The sequence below is a fragment of the Corvus cornix genome, chromosome 5 (assembly GCF_000738735.6).
Source record: "Corvus cornix cornix isolate S_Up_H32 chromosome 5, ASM73873v5, whole genome shotgun sequence".
Taxonomy (NCBI): domain Eukaryota; kingdom Metazoa; phylum Chordata; class Aves; order Passeriformes; family Corvidae; genus Corvus; species Corvus cornix.
The window spans coordinates 4799330-4818523 of NC_046335.1; the positions used below are offsets into that span (position 1 = coordinate 4799330).

Consider the following 19194-nt stretch of genomic DNA (forward strand, 5'->3'; position numbering starts at 1 on the left):
TGATTTATTGTTCAGGCTTTAACAGGTCTCCATATGGGGTTTTTTTAGTTGCTGGAATTAAGTGTGTAATTTTTAATTGGATCCTCTTACTTAAATCCACTGTCTATGTGGGATGAGTTGGCTGGAGGCCATGGCAGGGCTTTCCTGTGACCTTCTCCAGCCTCTCCAGTGTCTCACTGCTGCCCCAAAACCCTTCCAGCATGAGGATTGTCATCAGTGGTTTTAAGAGACACCCATGGTTCTAAGATCAATGTTGGCTTTAGCAACAAGCCTCCCAGCCCTGCCTGAATGTTTTATTTAGTTCCCTCATAAAAGCTTTGACCTACATCTAGCACCAGGAAGCGATGAGGCTTTGATAATACTCGGGCATCCCGGCGGAGGGCACGCTGCTAACCGAGCTTCCAAGTCGAAAATGGATGTGTACTTTAAAACATCAGATAAACCAATAAAAGCTTCAGTCAGTAAACAGCTTTATCTCTACCAGGCAGTACGTGATCCAGTTTTGATGGAGAGGATGTACCTCTTCGTGAACTGTAGGTATTAGGAAAAGAGCTTTCTATTTTTAGCTGTAGGAAAACAAAGCAAAAGCCAGAACACCTACAGTTTTTGTTGATATGAGGGTGTCAGCAGTGGAAATGGGCTGGACCACTCAGGGTGAAGTGCTCCAGTGAAGCAACAATGATAAAAAAGAAAGGTCCTGTTTGAAATTTTCTTTGCTGTGTGTGTCTTAGATGAGGTTGCTCACCTGAAGCTCTCAGTGTGAGTCTTGTGGGCAGCTGTGATGGCTTCATGGGTGTCCTTTCCAAAACACTTACAGCCTTTAAAAGCAATGGAGGAGATGTCTGGGAGGGACAAGGCAGGGAATTTGGCAGCCCAGAGTCAGGGCAGGTCATCAAGAGCAGGATGAAAAGTGGTGTCATTGCCCTGAAAAATCAAGAGTCCCGGGGTGATGCTGCGGGGTCGCTGCTGCACTGTGGTGTGGCCCCACATTGATTTACACTGCTTGTCTGGGGGATTGTGTCTGTGCCATCACCCATTTGTGTACTCACATTGCATGTTTTGTGTTTCTTTTCCCCTTTCCAGGATGAACTTGACCTCACGGACAAGCACAGAGAGGCCATGTTTGCGCTGCCGGCAGAGAAGAAGTGGCAGATCTACTGCAGCAAGAAAAAAGTAAGAGACTCTTTGAGTCCTGAGCCTCTTCCCTCTCATGCATGGTGGGGAGGAGATGGGGAGAAGGGCACAGATCTCTTGGGATGCCAAGTGGTATTTGGGGTGTCACAGAAATGTATCTGTTCCTGGAGTGACTCTCTGGGAAAACAAGGTCTTTGGTCTCCAGCCCATTCAGGCTGTAGGGGGTGTCCCCACAACCCTCATGGGTGTCCCCAGTCCCATTCTCATCCCTGCCAGCACATCAGGGCCACGTGGAACTCTGTGGGCACTGAGGTTGGCCTTGCAGGGGCAAGGGGCTGCTCCCCATCTCCTTAGATCCCCACCCAGTACCTAAAGGAGGCTTATAAAATACACGAGGACAGACTTTATAAAGGAGCTGCTGCAGTAGGACAAGGGGTAATAATGATTTTAAACTGGAAGATTATTTAGGTTAGATAAAGGAAGAATGTGTTTACAATGAGGATGTTGAAACACTGGCACAGATTGCCCGAAGAAGCTGTGGATGCCCCCATACCTGGAAGTGTTCAAGGTCAGGTTGGATGGGGCTTGGAGCAACCTGGTCTGGTGGAAGGTGCCCTGCTGACAGCAGGGGCATTGGAACCAGTTGGTCTTTAAGGTCCCTGCCAACCCAAACTATTCTAGGGTTCTGTAATTCTGCTCCCAAATTTGCCACTGTGCCCCTCACCTGGCTGCAGGGGGTGGCAGTCACTGGCCCCACTTGAAGGGCACTCGCTCTTGTTTGATGCCTCTTTTCTCCTGCTGTAGCAAGGGCACCAGATTTTCCATCCGTATTTTAGGCCAAGAGCAGGCTTACCTTGCTCATGTAGGATTAAGTTTTAAGCCTCTCATAAATACCTCTGAAATCCCTGTATTATTGTTAGACAGAGGCCTGCCATGCCCGAGATTTAAATCGGAGGGGAGAAGGGATGTTAACAAATTACAGGCGCTGGTCTGGATCAACAAGAGAATGGGCAGGGGATGCTCGCCTGTCACTGCCTGGTGGATAAAGCAGAGCCTTGTCCTGGTGTGTCTGGATAATGGGAGAGTTAAATCAAGCAAAGCCGTGTAATTATTATTGTGAGTGGAGATTACGTGCTATCTAATCTCCAGAGGAAGGGTTTAGATGGAGCTGATGGTGGCTCTTTTCCTTTCCAGAACCTCCTTGCTCTCATGTTTTTTTTAAAGGCTGTGCTGTGAAACTCCTTGCTCACTGGGGGTGTTGAAGGAAGGAGCCACAGAAGTGCCTGTGGCATCCTTAGAGGTTTTGGGAGCAGGCATCCATCCGAGGCTGGATCCTAGCTGCTGGTCTCCTCTGGTCCTCATTCCTCTGGCTGTTCCCAGTCACTCCTTCCCTACTTGTGATACCATCACAGTGAGCTGCAGAACATAGGTGCCACTGCTTGCTCTGATGGAGATGTGCTGGTGGAGACAAATTATTTTCTCCTGTTTTTAAATTAAAAATGAGTGAGACCATATCAATGAAGGCTCCAGCCACGGAGGAAGTCAGGAATTACATGGGCTGGAGAACATGTCTCTGTGCCCAGCAGGCTCTAGGCTGTCCTGCCCTGTGTGGTGATGACTGGTGAGCAGCAGAAAGACCGGTGGATATCCTGGCAGCTCGTAGCAAATCTTACTTGTGCTCCCATGTTCTCATGAGGCCAGATCACCTACATGGTAGCCTGGCATCGAGGAGAGGTGCTGGACTTCTCCAGCTGAGAGCAGTGTCTGCTTTTGGGACAGGGCAGCAGAGCTGGGGATAGGACAGTGGTCCTACCTCAGTGCCTTGGCTGCACTCTGAGTGGCGGCGATTCGGGAAGTGCAGGATGTCCCCAAACCCTGTGTTTAATGACAAGTTTTTGCTTGAGATGCTTGTAACGTTTCACCTGGTGGGTCCCAGGGGGCTGGCAAAGGTGGGCATCAGTCTCAGGCAGCTGCCTGACTTACCACCAATCCAAAATTGTCGCCTGAGCAGTTTTTGCTCTTTCCTCTGCTGCCAGTTTTGGCTGGCGCTCCTCCTGTGCTGTCGGTGTCATCCACCACACTCAGCTCCCCAGAGCGCATCCCAGATGTCGCATGTTTTATATATTCCCATGATGGGCAAGATTTCGTAAAAGGGAGCCAAAACTGAGACATGTTTTGCTGGGTTGTCCTGGAGAGAGACCTGACAGCACCTGGCCTTGGCAGCGCCTGTTGAGAGGAAATAGGGGAAATCCAGCTATTCCCCAGGCATGTTTCTTTCCCTGGAATATTTCCCCATGGCCTGCAGCCCTGTATCCTGGTTTCTCTGCCCTGCTAGCAGCTGGTTTTATCCCAGCCCACAGGACTGGCTTGGCAGGGTGGAGGCTTTGTCCTCCTTGATTCTCCATCCATGGAGACAGCAGGTTTGATCCCAGTGTTGACTCTGCTGGGCCCAGGGGGTTGCACTGCATGAATTCCTTGTGGTCCCACTCCACCTGCATCACCCTGTGTCGCTCAGGGGGCAGAGAGACAAAAAGCATCTCGTGGTGGGGCTGGCGAGTTCCATCAGCAGCAGCCTGAGCAGGAACTGAAGCCTGCACTAAATGCAGCACCCATGCAGTGCTCGGGGCAGGAGAGAGATTTAAAGATTATTGGAGAGACCTTCTTTGAAGTCATCAGCCCCTCTACGGCTGGGATAAAGCAGGGAAATGCAAAGGTGGAGATGCATTAACAGCGGGGTGAAATCTGCTTTTAGAAGTGGTATTTCTGGACGATGACTCGTTTCATACCTCATCCCAAAATATTTCGCTCCCTGCTGGCCCCGCTCTCCAGGAGAGGATATTGCTCGGAAGCACGGGGAGGAAGCAGGAGGGTTTCCAGATTTGCTGTTTCTTTGGCTGTGGGTTTGCCTCTGTGGAAGAGGGTGACTCAGGATGGCCTTTTTCCAGAGGCCACGCTCCAGAGGGAGTTAATGATTAACCCTTCGTGCTTAGTCTGCAGGACCTTTCTAACCGCAGGAGATTTGGCTCCTGACAGCCCGTGTGTGTCATGTCAAGCTGTTAAAGCAGCTCAAAGGGTGGTTTTTATGAGCCTCAAAAATATGGGTGGGTACAGGGTGTTCGGGCAGATGCTCAGAATAAATAACCAGGTGGGAGGGATGGGTAGTGAAAACCAGCTCGCGTGAACGCAGGGTCTGGCTCTGCCCCTCTCCTCTCCCTTTGGGTCCAGCTGAGCAGTTCTGAAGCTGGAGTGTAGGAAAAATGGCCCACAGGGATGCCAAGTGATGCTGAGCTCTGTAAGCTTGTGTTGAAAACCCAGTGGCATCACTAACCCTGGGTGCATCACTCTGAGCAGTGTGAAGCAAAGCTTGTATCTAAAATTTCCTCAGGGTCAGATAAAAAGCCAGGATCCCTTCGCATTAGGAAAAGGCCACAGTGGTGGTTTTTCAGGGGAGGATGGGGAAATGTGTGATAAATAGGGAAATGAGTGATGTCTCTCCAATAATCCTCTATTTCCCAGCCAGACAGCCTCTTTCCCCTCCAACTGCGCCTTCCACCCACTCCCTCCAGAGAGCTTCGCCTTCCAGCTCACACTTCCACTTGTCCTGCTCAGTCCTGCAGCTCCTTTGTGGGGCTTGTGTTCCATTCCCTTCATTTAAAAAATGTCAGTTCCCCATATTTTTGCTGCAGTAGCAGAACTAAGAGCACAAGCTGACAAAGATGGCATGCAGGGGAGGGGAGGATAAAATAGCTTGGCGTTTTGCCATGCTCCAGGGTCACCTGGGATGGATGAGAAGGATTTCATGGCCTCTGAGCATCCAGATATACCTGCTGTTATTGCAGCAGCAGTTGAAATACCATCTCAGGTGTCATTTGCTCAGGCTGACCGAGAGAAACTGGCTGTTTGCATGGCTGGGGGTGTTTTTCACTGGGAAATGTTTATAGTTTTTATCTTTCAAGGTAATTCCCTTTTTAGTTCCAATCACAACACACTTTTGTTTAAGCAAGGTTTTTCTCGCTCTCCAGCCAAAAAATGCATCTGTTAGCAATCTTTTTGGATTTTAAAGCGAAGCTTTTCAAACAATGAACCAGCTGACTATGAAAGGCATCTGGTCATGCTATATTTGCTTATGGGGAGCATAATTTTTAAACCCTGGGAAAAGCGTACGAGGGCATATGTGTATTTGTGGAGAGAGGGTATAGGAAGTGTTAGCATATGGAAAACCAGAGCGGGCTGGGCTGGGCTGGTTCAGACCCTGAGATCCCAGCTTGGGGAGAGTCTGATGAAATTCCAGCCCTTTGCAGCATGGCTCCCTGGGGAAGCAGCTTTAGTTGAATGATTTAGGTGCTGTTCCAGGGATACCTGGAGGAATGAGGGAGCCCTGGAGGGCTGTGGTGAGTCCAAACCTTGCCCAGCACACACCTGGCAAAGGCTGGGCCATGCTGGTGGAGCTGGGCTGGATTTAAACATCTCATGCAGGCTGCAGACCCCTTGGCTTTAAAACCCATCCATGCCAGAGTCTGCTTCCTCTCTGACCTTGCAAACAGCATCCAGGTGGATCATCCAGAGCAGTCAGGGAGGGAGGGATTGCCCAAATGCAATGGGCTGCCAGCTGCTGCGAGCTTTCCCTTGCTCTGCTGTTATGGAGCAGCAAGGAGGGGCGGGGAACACTGTGCAAAATAAAAGTTGTGTCAGGACAATGTGTAAAAATGAAGGGGGTGTTTCTATTTTTGCAGCAGGTACCAACTGAAGAGGGTTTTTTTAGCCCCTTGCTGTGACTTCCCCGGAGCAAAGTTCTCCTGGGGCAGACTAACCTTGCAGGTAGTGCCAAGAGGGAGGTGAACCATCAAAATCATAGAATTGTTAAGGTTGGAAAGACCTCTAAGATCATTGAATCCAGCCATTAACCCAGTACTGCCATATTCACCCTTAAACCATGGCCCCAAGTGCCACATCAACACCTTTTTGGACTCTTTAGGGATGGTGATTCCACCACTTCCCTGGGTAGTTCCTCACCACATTTTCAGTGAATAATTTTTTCAAAATATCCGACCTAAGCCTCCCCTGGCACAACCTGAGGCCATTTCCTTTAGTCCTATCACGTGTTACCTTGGAGAAAAGCCATGGATGTTGTCACTGAAGGGCTCTCTAGGGCTTTCGTGGAGCTGGCTGCTGTGAGCCAGGCCTTTCCTTCCAACCTCATAGGATGTAGCTTGGTGTGTTGGACATCAGATGAATGGGGAACTCAGCCAGCCACCATCAATTATCCCAAAGCAGCTCCAGATCCAGTTATCCCAAAGCACCACCATGGGCTGTGAGCGTAGGGAAGCAGGCTGCTGGATCAGATGTGACATCACCTGCAGACTGAGGATCTCAAAGATGTTGCCAGAAGCTTTTTTAGGAAGCAAAGCAGGTGTGACAAAGCCCTGAGGCACATCACAGGTGTCTTTCTCCCCACCACCATGGGGACATGCTGTGAGGTTGCAGTGCTCCCTCCCAGCAGCTGCATTCCTACGGGTCAGAGCGGCAGGAGATGCATCTTCCAGGCGCAAATAGGTTGAGGCCAGCCTTGAAATTGCTTTGAGCCATCACTGGCTGAGGCCCCACTTCCTCTGTCCAGTGGTCATTTGGAAGAGAAGGAAGTCTGGCTGTGGGAGCTGCTGACACTCCGAGGGGGAGGCACGAAGGCCGTGGAAGTGTCAGCCTTGTAACCAAGACATGACAGGGCTGGGGAGCGTGAAATCTCCCTGGGAAGAGCAAAGGGATGGCTGGAGCTGGCAGATTGGAAAAGCTCCTGTTAATGAGGCATCTTGAGCGGGCACTGCTTTCCCTGCGGTGCTGAGGAGGGGATGGAGCTTGTTCATTGGGTTCACATCAGCACCCCCTGCCCCTGCCACCGTGGAACAAAACAGTGGAGTGGCAGCATCCATCAGCCCCATGCACAGAACTTAGGGTGAAGGGACAGCAGAGCCTGTGACAGGAGAGGGTGACATGGTGACACCACAGCCGTAGCTGATGGGATTTGTGTTTTTGCCAGGTCCCTGGAAAGAAGAAGTAGGTGGGGAGAGCAGGTGGAGCAAAGCAGGGGATGGAGCAAGGTTTGCCCTTGGCTGTGCAACTTTGGCATGTCCTAAGTTTTGCAGCAGAGCATGTGCGTGGTGGCACATCAGGACCTGGAGGACAGTGAGGGATGTTGATGCAAATGTTGTAGAAGAGAAAGGACCTCTTCCCTGCAGCGTGCAATTAAAGCCATCAGTGTGTCTCTAACAGAGCAGCTCAGTCTGGGCTCCAGCAGGGTTCAGATCAGCCCTCACTTCTGTGCTGCTTGAGAGCACACACAACAAAGACTCAGCCCAGAGAATTAGAAACTGGGAGATGTTCAGTGATGCAGTGGAGCATCCTGGAGATGCTCACGTTGGAGGTACTCAGCTCTGTGTCTGGGTCCTGAAGGCGGGCTGCAAAACCCACATCCCCAAAACCCACTGTGGGTGCTGGGAAAACATCTTACACATTCACCCTTTCAAACCCTGATGCCAGAGAGGTTACTCCCTCCTCCTGGCACTGAGCAGAGCCTTGTGACTCACTTCCCTCCGGGCTGTCGTTTTGTCAGGAGATTTCTTTACCACCAGGAATACACCAAAGGACACTTATCAGTGTGCTGTAGACCATTAGCCCCAGTAATTACCACTGAGCAACATCCTGCAGCGAGCTGAGGGAAGCCCGTGCCCTGATCTTTGCCTGCTTTATTGTGCAGTCCCCCTTTGCTGCTTTCTGACGAGCCTGCCCAGCTGCTCATCGGAATTAATGAGGTTCTGCTGCACTTAATTGAGAGTGCTTTCTAAATTGGGGGTTTCAGAGAGGAAATGCAAGAGCCCGAGGGAGCCCAGCAAAGGGAAATATTTATAATGCAGCGCGTTAATTATAAATGAGCAGTTTAGCCAATTTTGTTGTTCAGCCTCCCCTTGGCCCCCCAGAGACCTTTATTTGCTCCACCGCTTCTTTTCAACCCTAAACGAGCAGCAGGTCCAGATCCCTGCCTGCCTCACAGGTGTTCACAGAACATGGGAAGGTCCTGGGATGTGGGATGACCCAGCCCTGCTGCCTTCCCTCCCCATTCCTCAGCACGGATCTCACTCCCTGCCCAGGTCTCCTGGCTGGGCGCATCTGGACACCTCTTGGTGCTGTGTTGTGGTGGGGACCTTGCCACCCCTTCTCAGCTGGTGTCTCTGTTGGGACCACTGGTGGGAAAGAGATGGTCCTTATAAGAGGGGTGGTGGGGAAGACCTTCACTGATTCCTCCAGGAGGTGACAGGGCCACCCATGTTCAAGGCACCCATGAGTGTCCCAGCTCCGCTGTCCCCTGGAGTACATTTGCATGCCGGACTCTGAAGTGGGGCAGGAAAGCTGGGAAAATCAGAATGCCCACAAGCTTTGTGCTGAGCCTTCTCCTGGCAGGGCATGAGGCAGCTTGGAGGAGGGGGTTGGCTCAGGTGCACAGGGCCCAGCTGAGGACCTGAAAGACTCAGTGGCCATGTCAGACAGAATTGACTCTGAGCAGACAGGTGGCCTGAGCCTCAGCCCAGCTGCTTGGCACCTCTGAGGGGTTGTGGGGTCAGGAGGAGTGTTAAAGCGAAGGGCAGAGGTTTCCAGGCCTCTTGTTGCTCTCAGACTTGTTTTGTCCCTACCCTGGAGCCAGGCACAGCGAAAGGAAGGGTCAGGTCTGCAGGCACAGGCTGTGCTGCCCAGGGGTGAACTGAATCTCATCCAAATTACCTGTCCTTGACTCCGCGTGTCCTCGTCTTGGCGCGCTGCAGCTTGGGCAGTTTGGATGCACAAATGTTTCCCACATTTGCCTCTTGAGCCACGGTAAATATTTGGGACTCTGCTCCTTGGGCTCGCTGAAATCAGCTGCAGTTGTCTGCATGCACAGATGTGGGGGCAGAGAGGAGGTTGTCCAGCTCCCACCATCGTTGGTGTTTGTGGTGTAAGATGAGGTTTACAAGCATCTCTTAAAGCTAGGGAAGGGGCAGAACTGTGCATCAAGTCAGGCTGTGATCAGAAGATGGTTACTGATGGAAAGTGTCTGGGATTTGTACAGTATTTGTTGACTCTAGCCTAGACCTGTGTGGCATTTCTGCTGTGAAATCCTCTTCTTCTTTTGATGTATATGTTTTTTAGGAAAATAAAGTGGGGGAAAAGGTTAATTATTAAGTATTCCCTCAAATTCTGCCTACTTACTCCATGCAGCCCCTGGGAATGTGCAGCATTAGTTATCTGAGCTGGGCTCAGAGGTCCTTCAATCATGTCCTACAAGAACAAGGTAGAACCTGAAAACCCCTCATGGGCCCCAACAGATGCAGGGCATCGTAGACCAGTATGGCCAAACAAGGCTCTGCATCATTCAGTGTCATAGATCATGGGCCCAGGGGTGACATCCTTTAAGAGGCAACATTGCCAGATGCATGTTCCCTTCTAGTGACTTATGAAGTCCCCAGAGGAATTGTCTGTTATGCCTGGAGTCTCTCTTAGGATGTTGATACGTTGATAAGTCATGGTTCTGCTCCAGGAGTGCAGCCTAGATCATGTCACATTTAAACACTCTTCATTGCTTGTAAACATTTTCCTCCCCAAGCATATTCAAGGCTGTGCAGCCAAAGCTTCAAGGACACTGAAACAAGAGAGATTTGGATGTAAAATTTCAGTGTGGTTTCTTGGAAGCTGGTAATCACAAGACTGATGCGGTATCAGTGGGGCAGCGTTTGGTCACAGGCAGGTGGTGTAATTGTATTTAAAGTATGGCAGCTCAGTAAAACAGGTAATGTTCCCATAGCTGGAGCTTTCAGGGGTGAGCTCAGAATGTAGAAAGTCACACTTCGATTAATATAAAGTAATGCAAGAGCTCAGAGGCACTTCAGAAGCAGTTGGTCATGAAGGGCAGGGGATGTTAATACTATTTCTACTAATCTTCTGGTTTTGTTTCTCTTTCTTATCCCCTTCAGGACCAGGAAGAAAATAAAGGAGCCACCAGCTGGCCAGAGTTCTACATCGATCAGCTGAATTCAATGGCTGCTGTGAGTATTCCCCCAGTGCTCTGGTGCCTGTGAACCCCGTGTGGGGCAGCAGCACAGTGGGGACAGTCTGTCAGCGTTGTTGTGCCTGAGAGGGTGGCAGGTGTTAACAGAGGCAGTCTCATCTGTTAGACCAACAGGTGCAAAGTGGAGATGTCCCTACGGGATCTGGGGCATTTCATACCATCACAGAACCATGGATGGCATTTGGGTTGGAAGCGACCTTAAAGAACATGCAGTTCCACCCCCCTGCTGTGGGCAGGGACACCTTCCACCAGACCAGGTTGCTCCAAGCCCCATCCAGCCTGGCGTTGAACACTTGCAGGGATGGGGCAGAGGGATGAGCAGGGGCTGTGAGCCAGGAGGGAGTGTGCTGCTTCCCTCTGGGAGTGCAGGAACACCCAGTGCTGGCCATGGGCTGCCAGCCAGGCAGAGCCCTGAGCCTGAGCAGAGCTTGTGATCAAAGCCTGCCAGATGCCTGGAGGGTGGCTTTGATCTCCCTGACGTGCTGCTGAAGAGGAGCTGGGTTAAATGCTGGGGTCAGCACAGCTCCTCATGTCTGCTGGACCCTTTCTCTCTGCTTTGGATTAGCCTCAGCTGGTGCTGGCAGAGCTCACCCTGACACCTCTGGGGGCCCAGCGCTGTCGGGTGGTGCAGGAACCACTTGGGGGTTGCTTTAGCTGTAGCTGTACCCCATGCATGCCCAGGGAGCAGGCAGCCCTCCTGCCCTGGTGCAGGAGTCAAATCCCAGCCCCAGCTGGAGAGCAAAGCACAGTGTGGGAGATGCATCCTGTGCACACAGCCACTGTCCCCAACCCAGATGCACACTGGTGGCTTGCACTGGGAGACTTGGGAATGACAGGCTTAGCTGTTCACCATCCCCATGGCCTACTCTGGATGCTCTCCAATAGCTCAATGTCTTTTTTGGATGTCTTTTTTATATTGTGGTGCCCCAAAACTGCCCCCAGGACTCAAGGTGAGGCCACACCAGTGCAGAGCAGAGCAGGAGTCGTGTGGGGGCTTGGAGACAGTGGCCTCATCCCCCTGTCCCCAGTCCAGGCTGTCTCCTTGCAGACCACAGAGAGGTTTTCCTCACTGCTCTGTTTACCAAGTCCTGTGATTGCTGTAAGGATTCCAGACTTCCAGGATGGATTTAGGATCCCCATGGCTTGGCGCGGTGGGCACTGACACTCCTTGGGCACACGTTTTGCAGGGAAATCTTCTGACTTCTGCCTTCCTCCTTTCACAGAGAAAATCACTGATTGCCTTGGAAAAAGAAGATGAGGAGGAGAGAAATAAAACAATCGAAAGTTTGAAGACTGCACTGCGGACAAAACCAATGAGGCAATTCCCTTCCCTTTCCTGGCTTTATTGCTGTGGTTGTGGCTTTGGATTTGAGTTCTCTGGCAGAGCAGGGGGTTAAATAGAAATGTAAATGGGAGCTGTACAGGGTGAGGAAGGCCAGGACTCTGAGGCACAAATTGCTTTTTTTTTGTTTCACCAACTGCTTCTTTTGTGTCCCATTTTGTCATTTTGTTCCTTTTTCTTGGTCCTTTTAGTGACCAAGAGCCACCAGGACTTTCCTGTCTAGACAAATCAGGCAGCTTCTTTATTTTTTCCAAATTTTCCTTTGTTCTTACTGGAACAGAAGGTAAGAATTCCTTACAGATTGATTTTTTTTCCCAAGAAAACGACAATTTTTATTGGTCAGCCAGGCCCTTTGTTTTAACTTCAGCTCCTCTTGCACTTTATAAGGGAATAAAGTCACATGAATCTTCAGGCTTTTATGAAATGAAAAGAACTTTTGATGGGGAGCATAAAGGAAGGCTGGGACTTCTTTCTGAATGTGTAGCTTTTCCTAATTTAGTTTTCTCTGGAGTCTGCGTGCACACGCTGAGATGCCTCAGGTTGACATCTTCTGATGGGAACATCTTCCAGTAGGAAATACCTGACCTGTTTTGGTTATGGAAGAAACAAATTTACTATTGCTTGCAAATACTTTTCCCTCTTCCACCTGTGGTGATGGTACTTGGTAAGAAATTCACAGGGTCGAGGATGAGCACCTGATTCCTGTGACACCTGGACCTTGTGGCTGGTGGCCATCCATGAAACGTTGCAAAGTCCTTGAAAACTGGGGTTTGAGTGCTTTTGGAGGGATGCAGCAGGCTCTGTAGAAAATTTTACCTGTTGGACCTATTTTTGCCCCCAGGGAGGTGAACACTTAACTTTGCTATTGACTTTGGCTGGAAGAAGAGCAGGCTTTGAAGCAGACAAAGCAGTTTTCCCCAAGCCTGCAATTAGCCCTTTTGTTGCTGCCCATCAGCATGGCTTGTTTCAAATTAAAATTATCCCAGTGCTGGGATGTTCTTGGCTCGTTTGCTTTCCGAGCCCGTGCCTTTTGCCAAACCAGAGGACACCCAGCCTGGATGACACTGGGCAGGGGGGCCCTAAAATGCCTCAGCAGTGTGCAGTGTTTTGTCTGCCTGCTCTGGTGAATCTGCCTGGGGCGCTGCCGTGTGTTTGCTGTCTGCTTTCTGCTCAGTGGCATTGTAAGTCATCATAAAAATTAAAAATCCCTTAAAATTGGGGAGATGTGCCTAAAGGAGGAGAAGAGTGTGGATGGTGAGGCAGGAGAGGTAACAGAAGGCAGAAAGGCTGACATTGAGGTGTCTGCAGCTGATGAGGAGGTGACTTAAGGGTCTGGGATCTTCTTCCAGTCCAAAACTGGTCTTGGGTGAGTGGGATTTAAGACTCAGGGTTGTATTTTTTGCAGTGTGACTGCAAACTTCCGATCTCCATCCCGGGACTTGTGTTGATGGCTGGATTACCTGGTCCTCTTCCAAATATCCTCACTCTGGACAACCTTGTGCAGATGATTCCTAGTTGCTTATGCTATCAGGCACCAGTTAAATTGATTTTTATAACCCCATCCCCGTGTCTGAGCCCAGGAGTTCTTCAGGCTTCCTGGTGTCCAATAAAAAGTATATAAGAAGGTTCTGGGTTTACATCAACAAACAAGTTAGGCCTGTTTGTGGGTAAGACAGTCCTTTAGCCTTTTGTTTTGAAGTTAAAACCCCTCTTCCTGGCAGGTTTGTGACCCGGTTCATCGACCTGGATGGCTTATCGTGTATCCTCAACTTTCTGAAAAGCATGGACTATGAGACAGCAGAGTCTCGAATACATACCTCGCTCATTGGATGTATAAAAGCACTAATGAACAACTCCCTGGGCCGGGCCCACGTCCTGGCCCACCTGGAGAGCATTAACGTAATCGCTCAGAGTCTGAGCACGGAGAACATTAAGACAAAGGTGGCAGTGCTGGAAATCATGGGCGCCGTGTGCCTGGTTCCCGGGGGCCACAAAAAGGTACTGGAGGCGATGCTGCACTACCAGAAATACGCCAGCGAAAGGACTCGTTTTCAGGTGGGTGTGTCTCCACTCACCCCTCAGCCCCTGAAATTCAGCATTCCTGTCCCTTTCTCCCCCTGAATATCTAAATGGCTGCTTGCAAATGTTTTGTTATGGCTGCTTGCGAGTCCAGAAATCCGGAATTAGCCCAGAACCGTGTCTGATGAGATCTGCAGCCAAGCGAAGAGGGAGGAAACAGTTACTCAAGGCAACACCAACCAAAAAAAAACCAGCTTGCTTGTGCAGGGTCACTGGGATCACAGCTCTGCAAGGCTGCAGCATACCTGGATGGGCTGATGTTAGCCCAAGTGGGTGCTGGGGTGGCCAGCAGCTGATGGTGCATCACCAGCTATGGGAGCATCGTGAGGAGTTGTTCCTGCGTGTGTTCCCTGGCTGTTTTTGCAGCACTGGGGCTGTCACGGGGCTTTAACTGACACCGTGTGTTTGGCAGACGCTGATCAACGACTTGGACAAGAGCACGGGCCGGTACCGAGATGAAGTGAGCCTCAAGACAGCCATCATGTCCTTCATCAATGCCGTCCTGAGTCAGGGGGCAGGCGTGGTGAGCGCCGGGGCTCTGGGAGAGGGAGGCCTTGGGGTGTGATTGGGGTGCTCTTATTTCAGTGAACTTTCTGAGGATGTGCATCTTGTGCTGAGCCCACAACTGTCCCTTGCAGGAAAGCCTGGATTTCAGACTCCATCTGAGATACGAGTTCCTCATGCTCGGGATCCAGCCAGTCATTGATAAGTTAAGACAACATGAAAATTCAACCCTTGATCGGTGAGTAGTGACTCCCAGCCCACTTGGGATTTTTGTTTGGTGCCCTTGCTTCTGGTTTTGGCCTTTGGGGAAAGCACATGGCTCTAGAGTCACACCTCTTACAGAAATTCCCTGCTGTCTCCAGAGACGGAACAAAATATTCCAGCGTGGTTTTGCTGCATTCTGATGTAGGGTTGAGCTGGGAACGATGTGCCATCAGGGGTCCGGGGATGCTGTCAGCCCTCATCCACCTCTTCTCATCCCAAAAGGCTCCTTGGACATGCTGTAATGACTAGGAGGTCGAGGCTGAAGGTTCAGCTGGTGTTTCAAGCCCTGCCAGTCTCTGGGCTGCTGACAGATCAGGTGTCTATAATTTATTAATTGTCACATTTGTATCTGCTTTTGACAGTATTTTTTTTCCTTTCTTTCCTCAGGCACTTAGATTTCTTTGAAATGCTTAGAAATGAAGATGAGCTGGAGTTTGCCAAAAGATTCGAGCTGGTGAGTACGAATGCCCCTGATGCAGACACTGGCACTCAATGTCACAGTTAGTTTTAAAAACACCTGTGTGCCCTGGGACAAAGAGTGGTATTCTGGATAAAATGTAGATGTTGGAAATCTTTCCTGTTGCCCTGCTCTTTTGCAACATCTGTCCTAGAGCCTCCTTTAGCCCTTTTGTCCTCTGGCTGCCCAGCAGCTCTCTTTGCCCCTCGCAGGGCAGTGGGGCTGATCTGTCCATCAGTTTTGGGGTAGGGGTGACTCGTAGGGTCTGAAGCTGAGACTCGGGGAACAGGAGATGCTATTGTGGGTGCAGTGGCCTGACCTTGCCTGGCTCCTGTCCACAGGTCCACATCGACACCAAAAGTGCAACTCAGATGTTTGAGCTGACGAGGAAGAGGCTGACGCACAGCGAGGCATACCCGCACTTTATGTCCATCCTGCATCACTGTCTCCAGATGCCTTGTGAGTCCCAGGAGAGACCAGGAAACCCATGGCTTGCTGGAGGCTTGGCAGCCCAGCTCTCCTGCCCAGGGGCGTCACAACCTCCCCTTTGCTCACGTCAGTCTCTCCCCTTCCTTCCCTGCAGATAAAAGAAGCGGTAACACTGTCCAGTACTGGCTGCTGCTCGACAGGATCGTGCAGCAGATCGTCATCCAGAGTGACAAAGGGCAGGACCCCGACGCCACTCCCCTGGAAAACTTCAACATTAAAAATGTTGTACGAATGTAAGCGCTCAAGTGTGACTGTTCCTTACTTGTCGCTGTCACACAGTGATGTTCCTTGTCCTCAGCTGGACACAAGCCAGCATCCCTGGAGCTGTTGACTTGCCAGGACTCACTCACCCCACCTTATAAATTAAGCCCGTCCTTTCCATTAGACAGCACTTGCAGACAATACTTGAGATTTAGGAGTTTTTGCATGTTCCCTGATAAATTTTACGTAACCCTGCTGGAGGGAGACACAGCAGAGCTGTTAGGTGTACCAGTTTGGGAACCTTAAATCCCACTTGCTCAGTCACGTTTCTTGCTGGTGATGGTCTCTTATTTGCTGTAGTAGGATTGTCTCACGTGCTACATCCCTTTTCCTTTTAGGTTAGTCAATGAAAATGAAGTGAAACAGTGGAAAGAGCAAGCAGAGAAAATGAGAAAAGGTGAGTCATGGAGAAATACACAGTGTCAACTTTAACCTTGGCTTAAAAGTTAACATACACATGTATTTATGTATTTATTTATACATGCATCTGCAGCCTTTATTGAGGGGCTGAGATAGTATCATGCCATGGGGCTGACATGGGAAGTGGGCAAAGCAAATACTGCTTCTTTCATGGAGAGGCTCCAAATGGGGTATTACAGCACAGCACAGGCTCCCTTTTGTCAGCTGCAGTTTCTCTGCAGGGCAGCGTTGGGTTTAGCCCCACCACGGGCTGCCGTTGGCAAAAAGGAGTGCTTGTCACCCAAAAGTGGTCTCCTGGGGCTGTTTCAGAGCACACAGAGCTTCAGCAGAAGCTGGAGAAGAAGGAGCGGGAGTGTGATGCCAAGGCCCAGGAGAAGGAGGAGATGATGCAGACGCTGAACAAGATGAAGGAGAAGCTGGAGAAGGAGTCCAGCGAGCACAAGCAGGTCAAGCAGCAAGTGGCAGATCTCACAGCACAGCTCCACGAGATGAGCAGGGTGAGACCTCGAACCTGCTCCCTGGTGTGGGCCTGGTCCCAAACCCCCTGCAAATGCTGTGGGGTGATTTCAGGAGGCTGAGCTGCATGGGGAGGGGTGAGAAAGAGGCTTGTTGGGGGAGCCACCAAGATGTCTGACCCTTTTGATGGGATGATTTTGTCTTTTCACTTGCATTGAACCTCAGTCAGGAATGCTGACACTTTTGCATGCTCCCTTTGTTTCCTAAATTTTAACTAAGAAAATTAAAAGTGAGCATGGGGATGTTTCTTAGGTGGTGTCCCCCAACTCCATATGACCAGTCCCCATTCTTCTTTCTCTCCCAGAGGGCGATCTGTGCTGCCAGCCCTGGAGGACCTCCCATGCCACCAGGAGCACCTGGTGGCCCTTCACCTTCTCCAACTCCCGGATCTCTTCTTCCCCTCCACCACCCCCACCGCTCCCAGGGGTATGTCCGCCACCGCCTCCCCCACCACCTCCTCCAGGTGGTCCCCCACCTCCCCCTGGCCCCCCACCCCTGGGTGGAATGGTGCCTCCCCTTGGAGCACCTCTGGGCATGACCTTCAAGAAGAAGAGCATCCCTCAGCCGACGAATGCCCTCAAGTCTTTCAACTGGTCCAAGCTTCCAGAGGTAAGCTGGGCAATAATTTGGGCAGTGAGACTAGAGGTGCTGTAAGGGCAGGAGACCCCCAACCTGCAGTGCTCCCACTATCTTGCAGAACAAGCTGGCAGGCACTGTGTGGACCAAGATAGATGACACAAAAGTGTTCAAAATCCTGGACCTCGAAGACCTGGAAAGGACATTCTCCGCCTACCAAAGACAGCAGGTAACAGCTGGCCCAAGGTGGGCACACCTGGGGACCTGGGCAAGGTGCCACCATTATGGGATCACGTGGTTTCACGTGTGGTCCCAAAACACATCTCCCATCATTATTTCATACCAAAGCTGTGTTTGCCACATCGACTTCATCTGCTTTATCCTCTCATGCACATGCCAGAGCCTTTGTGTTGAGGCAGCCATTCATGGCTCACTGTGCCTGGTTCCACCCCTGCCCACACACCTGCCCATGTGTACCATGAAGATGGATCACCAAAAAAACACACACACAAAAAAAACCAAGAGACAGGGAATGTTATGAAAATAACCCCCAGATGTGGCCACAGTTGGGCAATATTTTTGGATTGCTCTTAACAGCAACTGCTTCATGTGTCTGTATTGGGTGGAAAATTTCTATCCCTTTCTGGCCAGGAAGGACTAAGTTTTGCCCACATCTACCATGGGTGGGTCTCTTCTTTTATTTTTGTAGTGAGCCAAGAGCAAAATGTGAGCTTTGAACAAAAATCCCAAACCAAAATAATGTCATTGCAGGCAAAAGTCTCCGCTTTTTAATCTCCTGCTCAAGCAATATAGCCCCAGTTCAGAAGTCATCAAAGCACACGAAGAAAATTAGACACTTATTTTACCCCAGGCAGGATAAAAATGGGCAAAAGCAATGAGTTTTTTGAGAAGGAGCAAGGAGAAAGGCTGAAAAAGGATGTTCACCTGCTGAAGACCTGGCTGTGTTCCTGGGAGAACAGCTTGTCTCCTTCGTGCCAGGCTCAGTCAGAGGAATGGTGCCGGGAAGGAGTGGACCAGACCCATAAGCTCATTAGGCAGCGTGAGAGTTTAATCTCTTCCAGAGGCTAATTGAGAGAAAGATCAGGGTGAATTAGAGCAGGGCAGATATCAAGAGTAACCCACCAGAAGTACGTGCTGCTCCAGTGTTTTGGAAATAGGTGACCACAGCAATGTCTCTTTCCCCTGGGATTTTTGGAGCTTGACTCATGCTTACTGGCGGGCATGTCTGAGGACAAGGGATGGAAATGGAAGAGAAGCAAGAATAGAAACCTGAGTGTGGGCAGGATGGTTTGCCCTCAGGCTTGCCTGCCCGAGCCCATGAGTCACCTGGTGTGATGCGGATTATTGCCAAGCAGGAATTTAAAAATAATTTGGCTTGGCTGAGGTCCTGCTGGGTGAAGTGGATGGTTAGGTTTGGCGCCAGGAGGAACAGGGAGGTGGCACAAGGAGAGCCGTGACACGGGCTTACACCCCAGATGGGATGAGGACCATCCTCAGGTGGGAGCTGAATGTAGGAGGCAGGGTCTGGGGTGGGACTGGCAGAAGATGCTGCAAGAGCGTCTGGAAGGCAGATGGGAAAGACAAGGCAAAGTCCCAGCTGTGAGGTGCTGCTGGGGCTGGAGCTGCCCTTGGGGACATGATGCACAAGTTCCTTGTGGTTCACCTAGGCTTCATTTTGTGTGAGTGGAGCCATGGGACACATCTCCCTGGACCTGAGGGATGTGGTTATCTACCTTGAAGTCCCCAGAGTGCTCCCAGCCTTAGTCCCAGGATGGAGAGGGGATGCATGGCTCTGCAGCCAGCAGCAGTGCACACACCAGCATGTGGGGTTAGATGTGCTCCATGAGATAAAGTGAAATGTTCCAGGCTGGATGGGGCTCGGAGCAGCCTGGTCTGGTAGAACGTTCCCTGCCCATGGCAGGGGGGTTGGACTAGATGGTCTTTAAAGTCCCTTCAGCCCAAGCCATTCTGTGGTTCTGTAACCCATGCAAACCACGGGGCACTGTGCATGGTGGGGGGCAGGGGGAGTGAACAGCCTGT

The 19194-nt window shown here is 50.7% G+C and overlaps 1 protein-coding gene across 1 annotated transcript in view; it reads left to right on the forward strand.

Annotated features, from left to right (window-relative positions):
- DAAM1 (dishevelled associated activator of morphogenesis 1) overlaps positions 1–19194 on the forward strand; it is a 90311-nt gene that overhangs the window by 49906 nt on the left and 21211 nt on the right. Inside the window, 14 exon segments of the mRNA XM_039552523.1 lie at positions 1084–1173; positions 10131–10202; positions 11449–11543; positions 13289–13622; positions 14059–14169; positions 14285–14388; positions 14802–14868; positions 15213–15330; positions 15455–15593; positions 15960–16018; positions 16351–16538; positions 16862–16952; positions 16955–17166; positions 17255–17362. Of these exon segments, the coding sequence (XP_039408457.1) occupies positions 1084–1173; positions 10131–10202; positions 11449–11543; positions 13289–13622; positions 14059–14169; positions 14285–14388; positions 14802–14868; positions 15213–15330; positions 15455–15593; positions 15960–16018; positions 16351–16538; positions 16862–16952; positions 16955–17166; positions 17255–17362 (1788 nt within the window).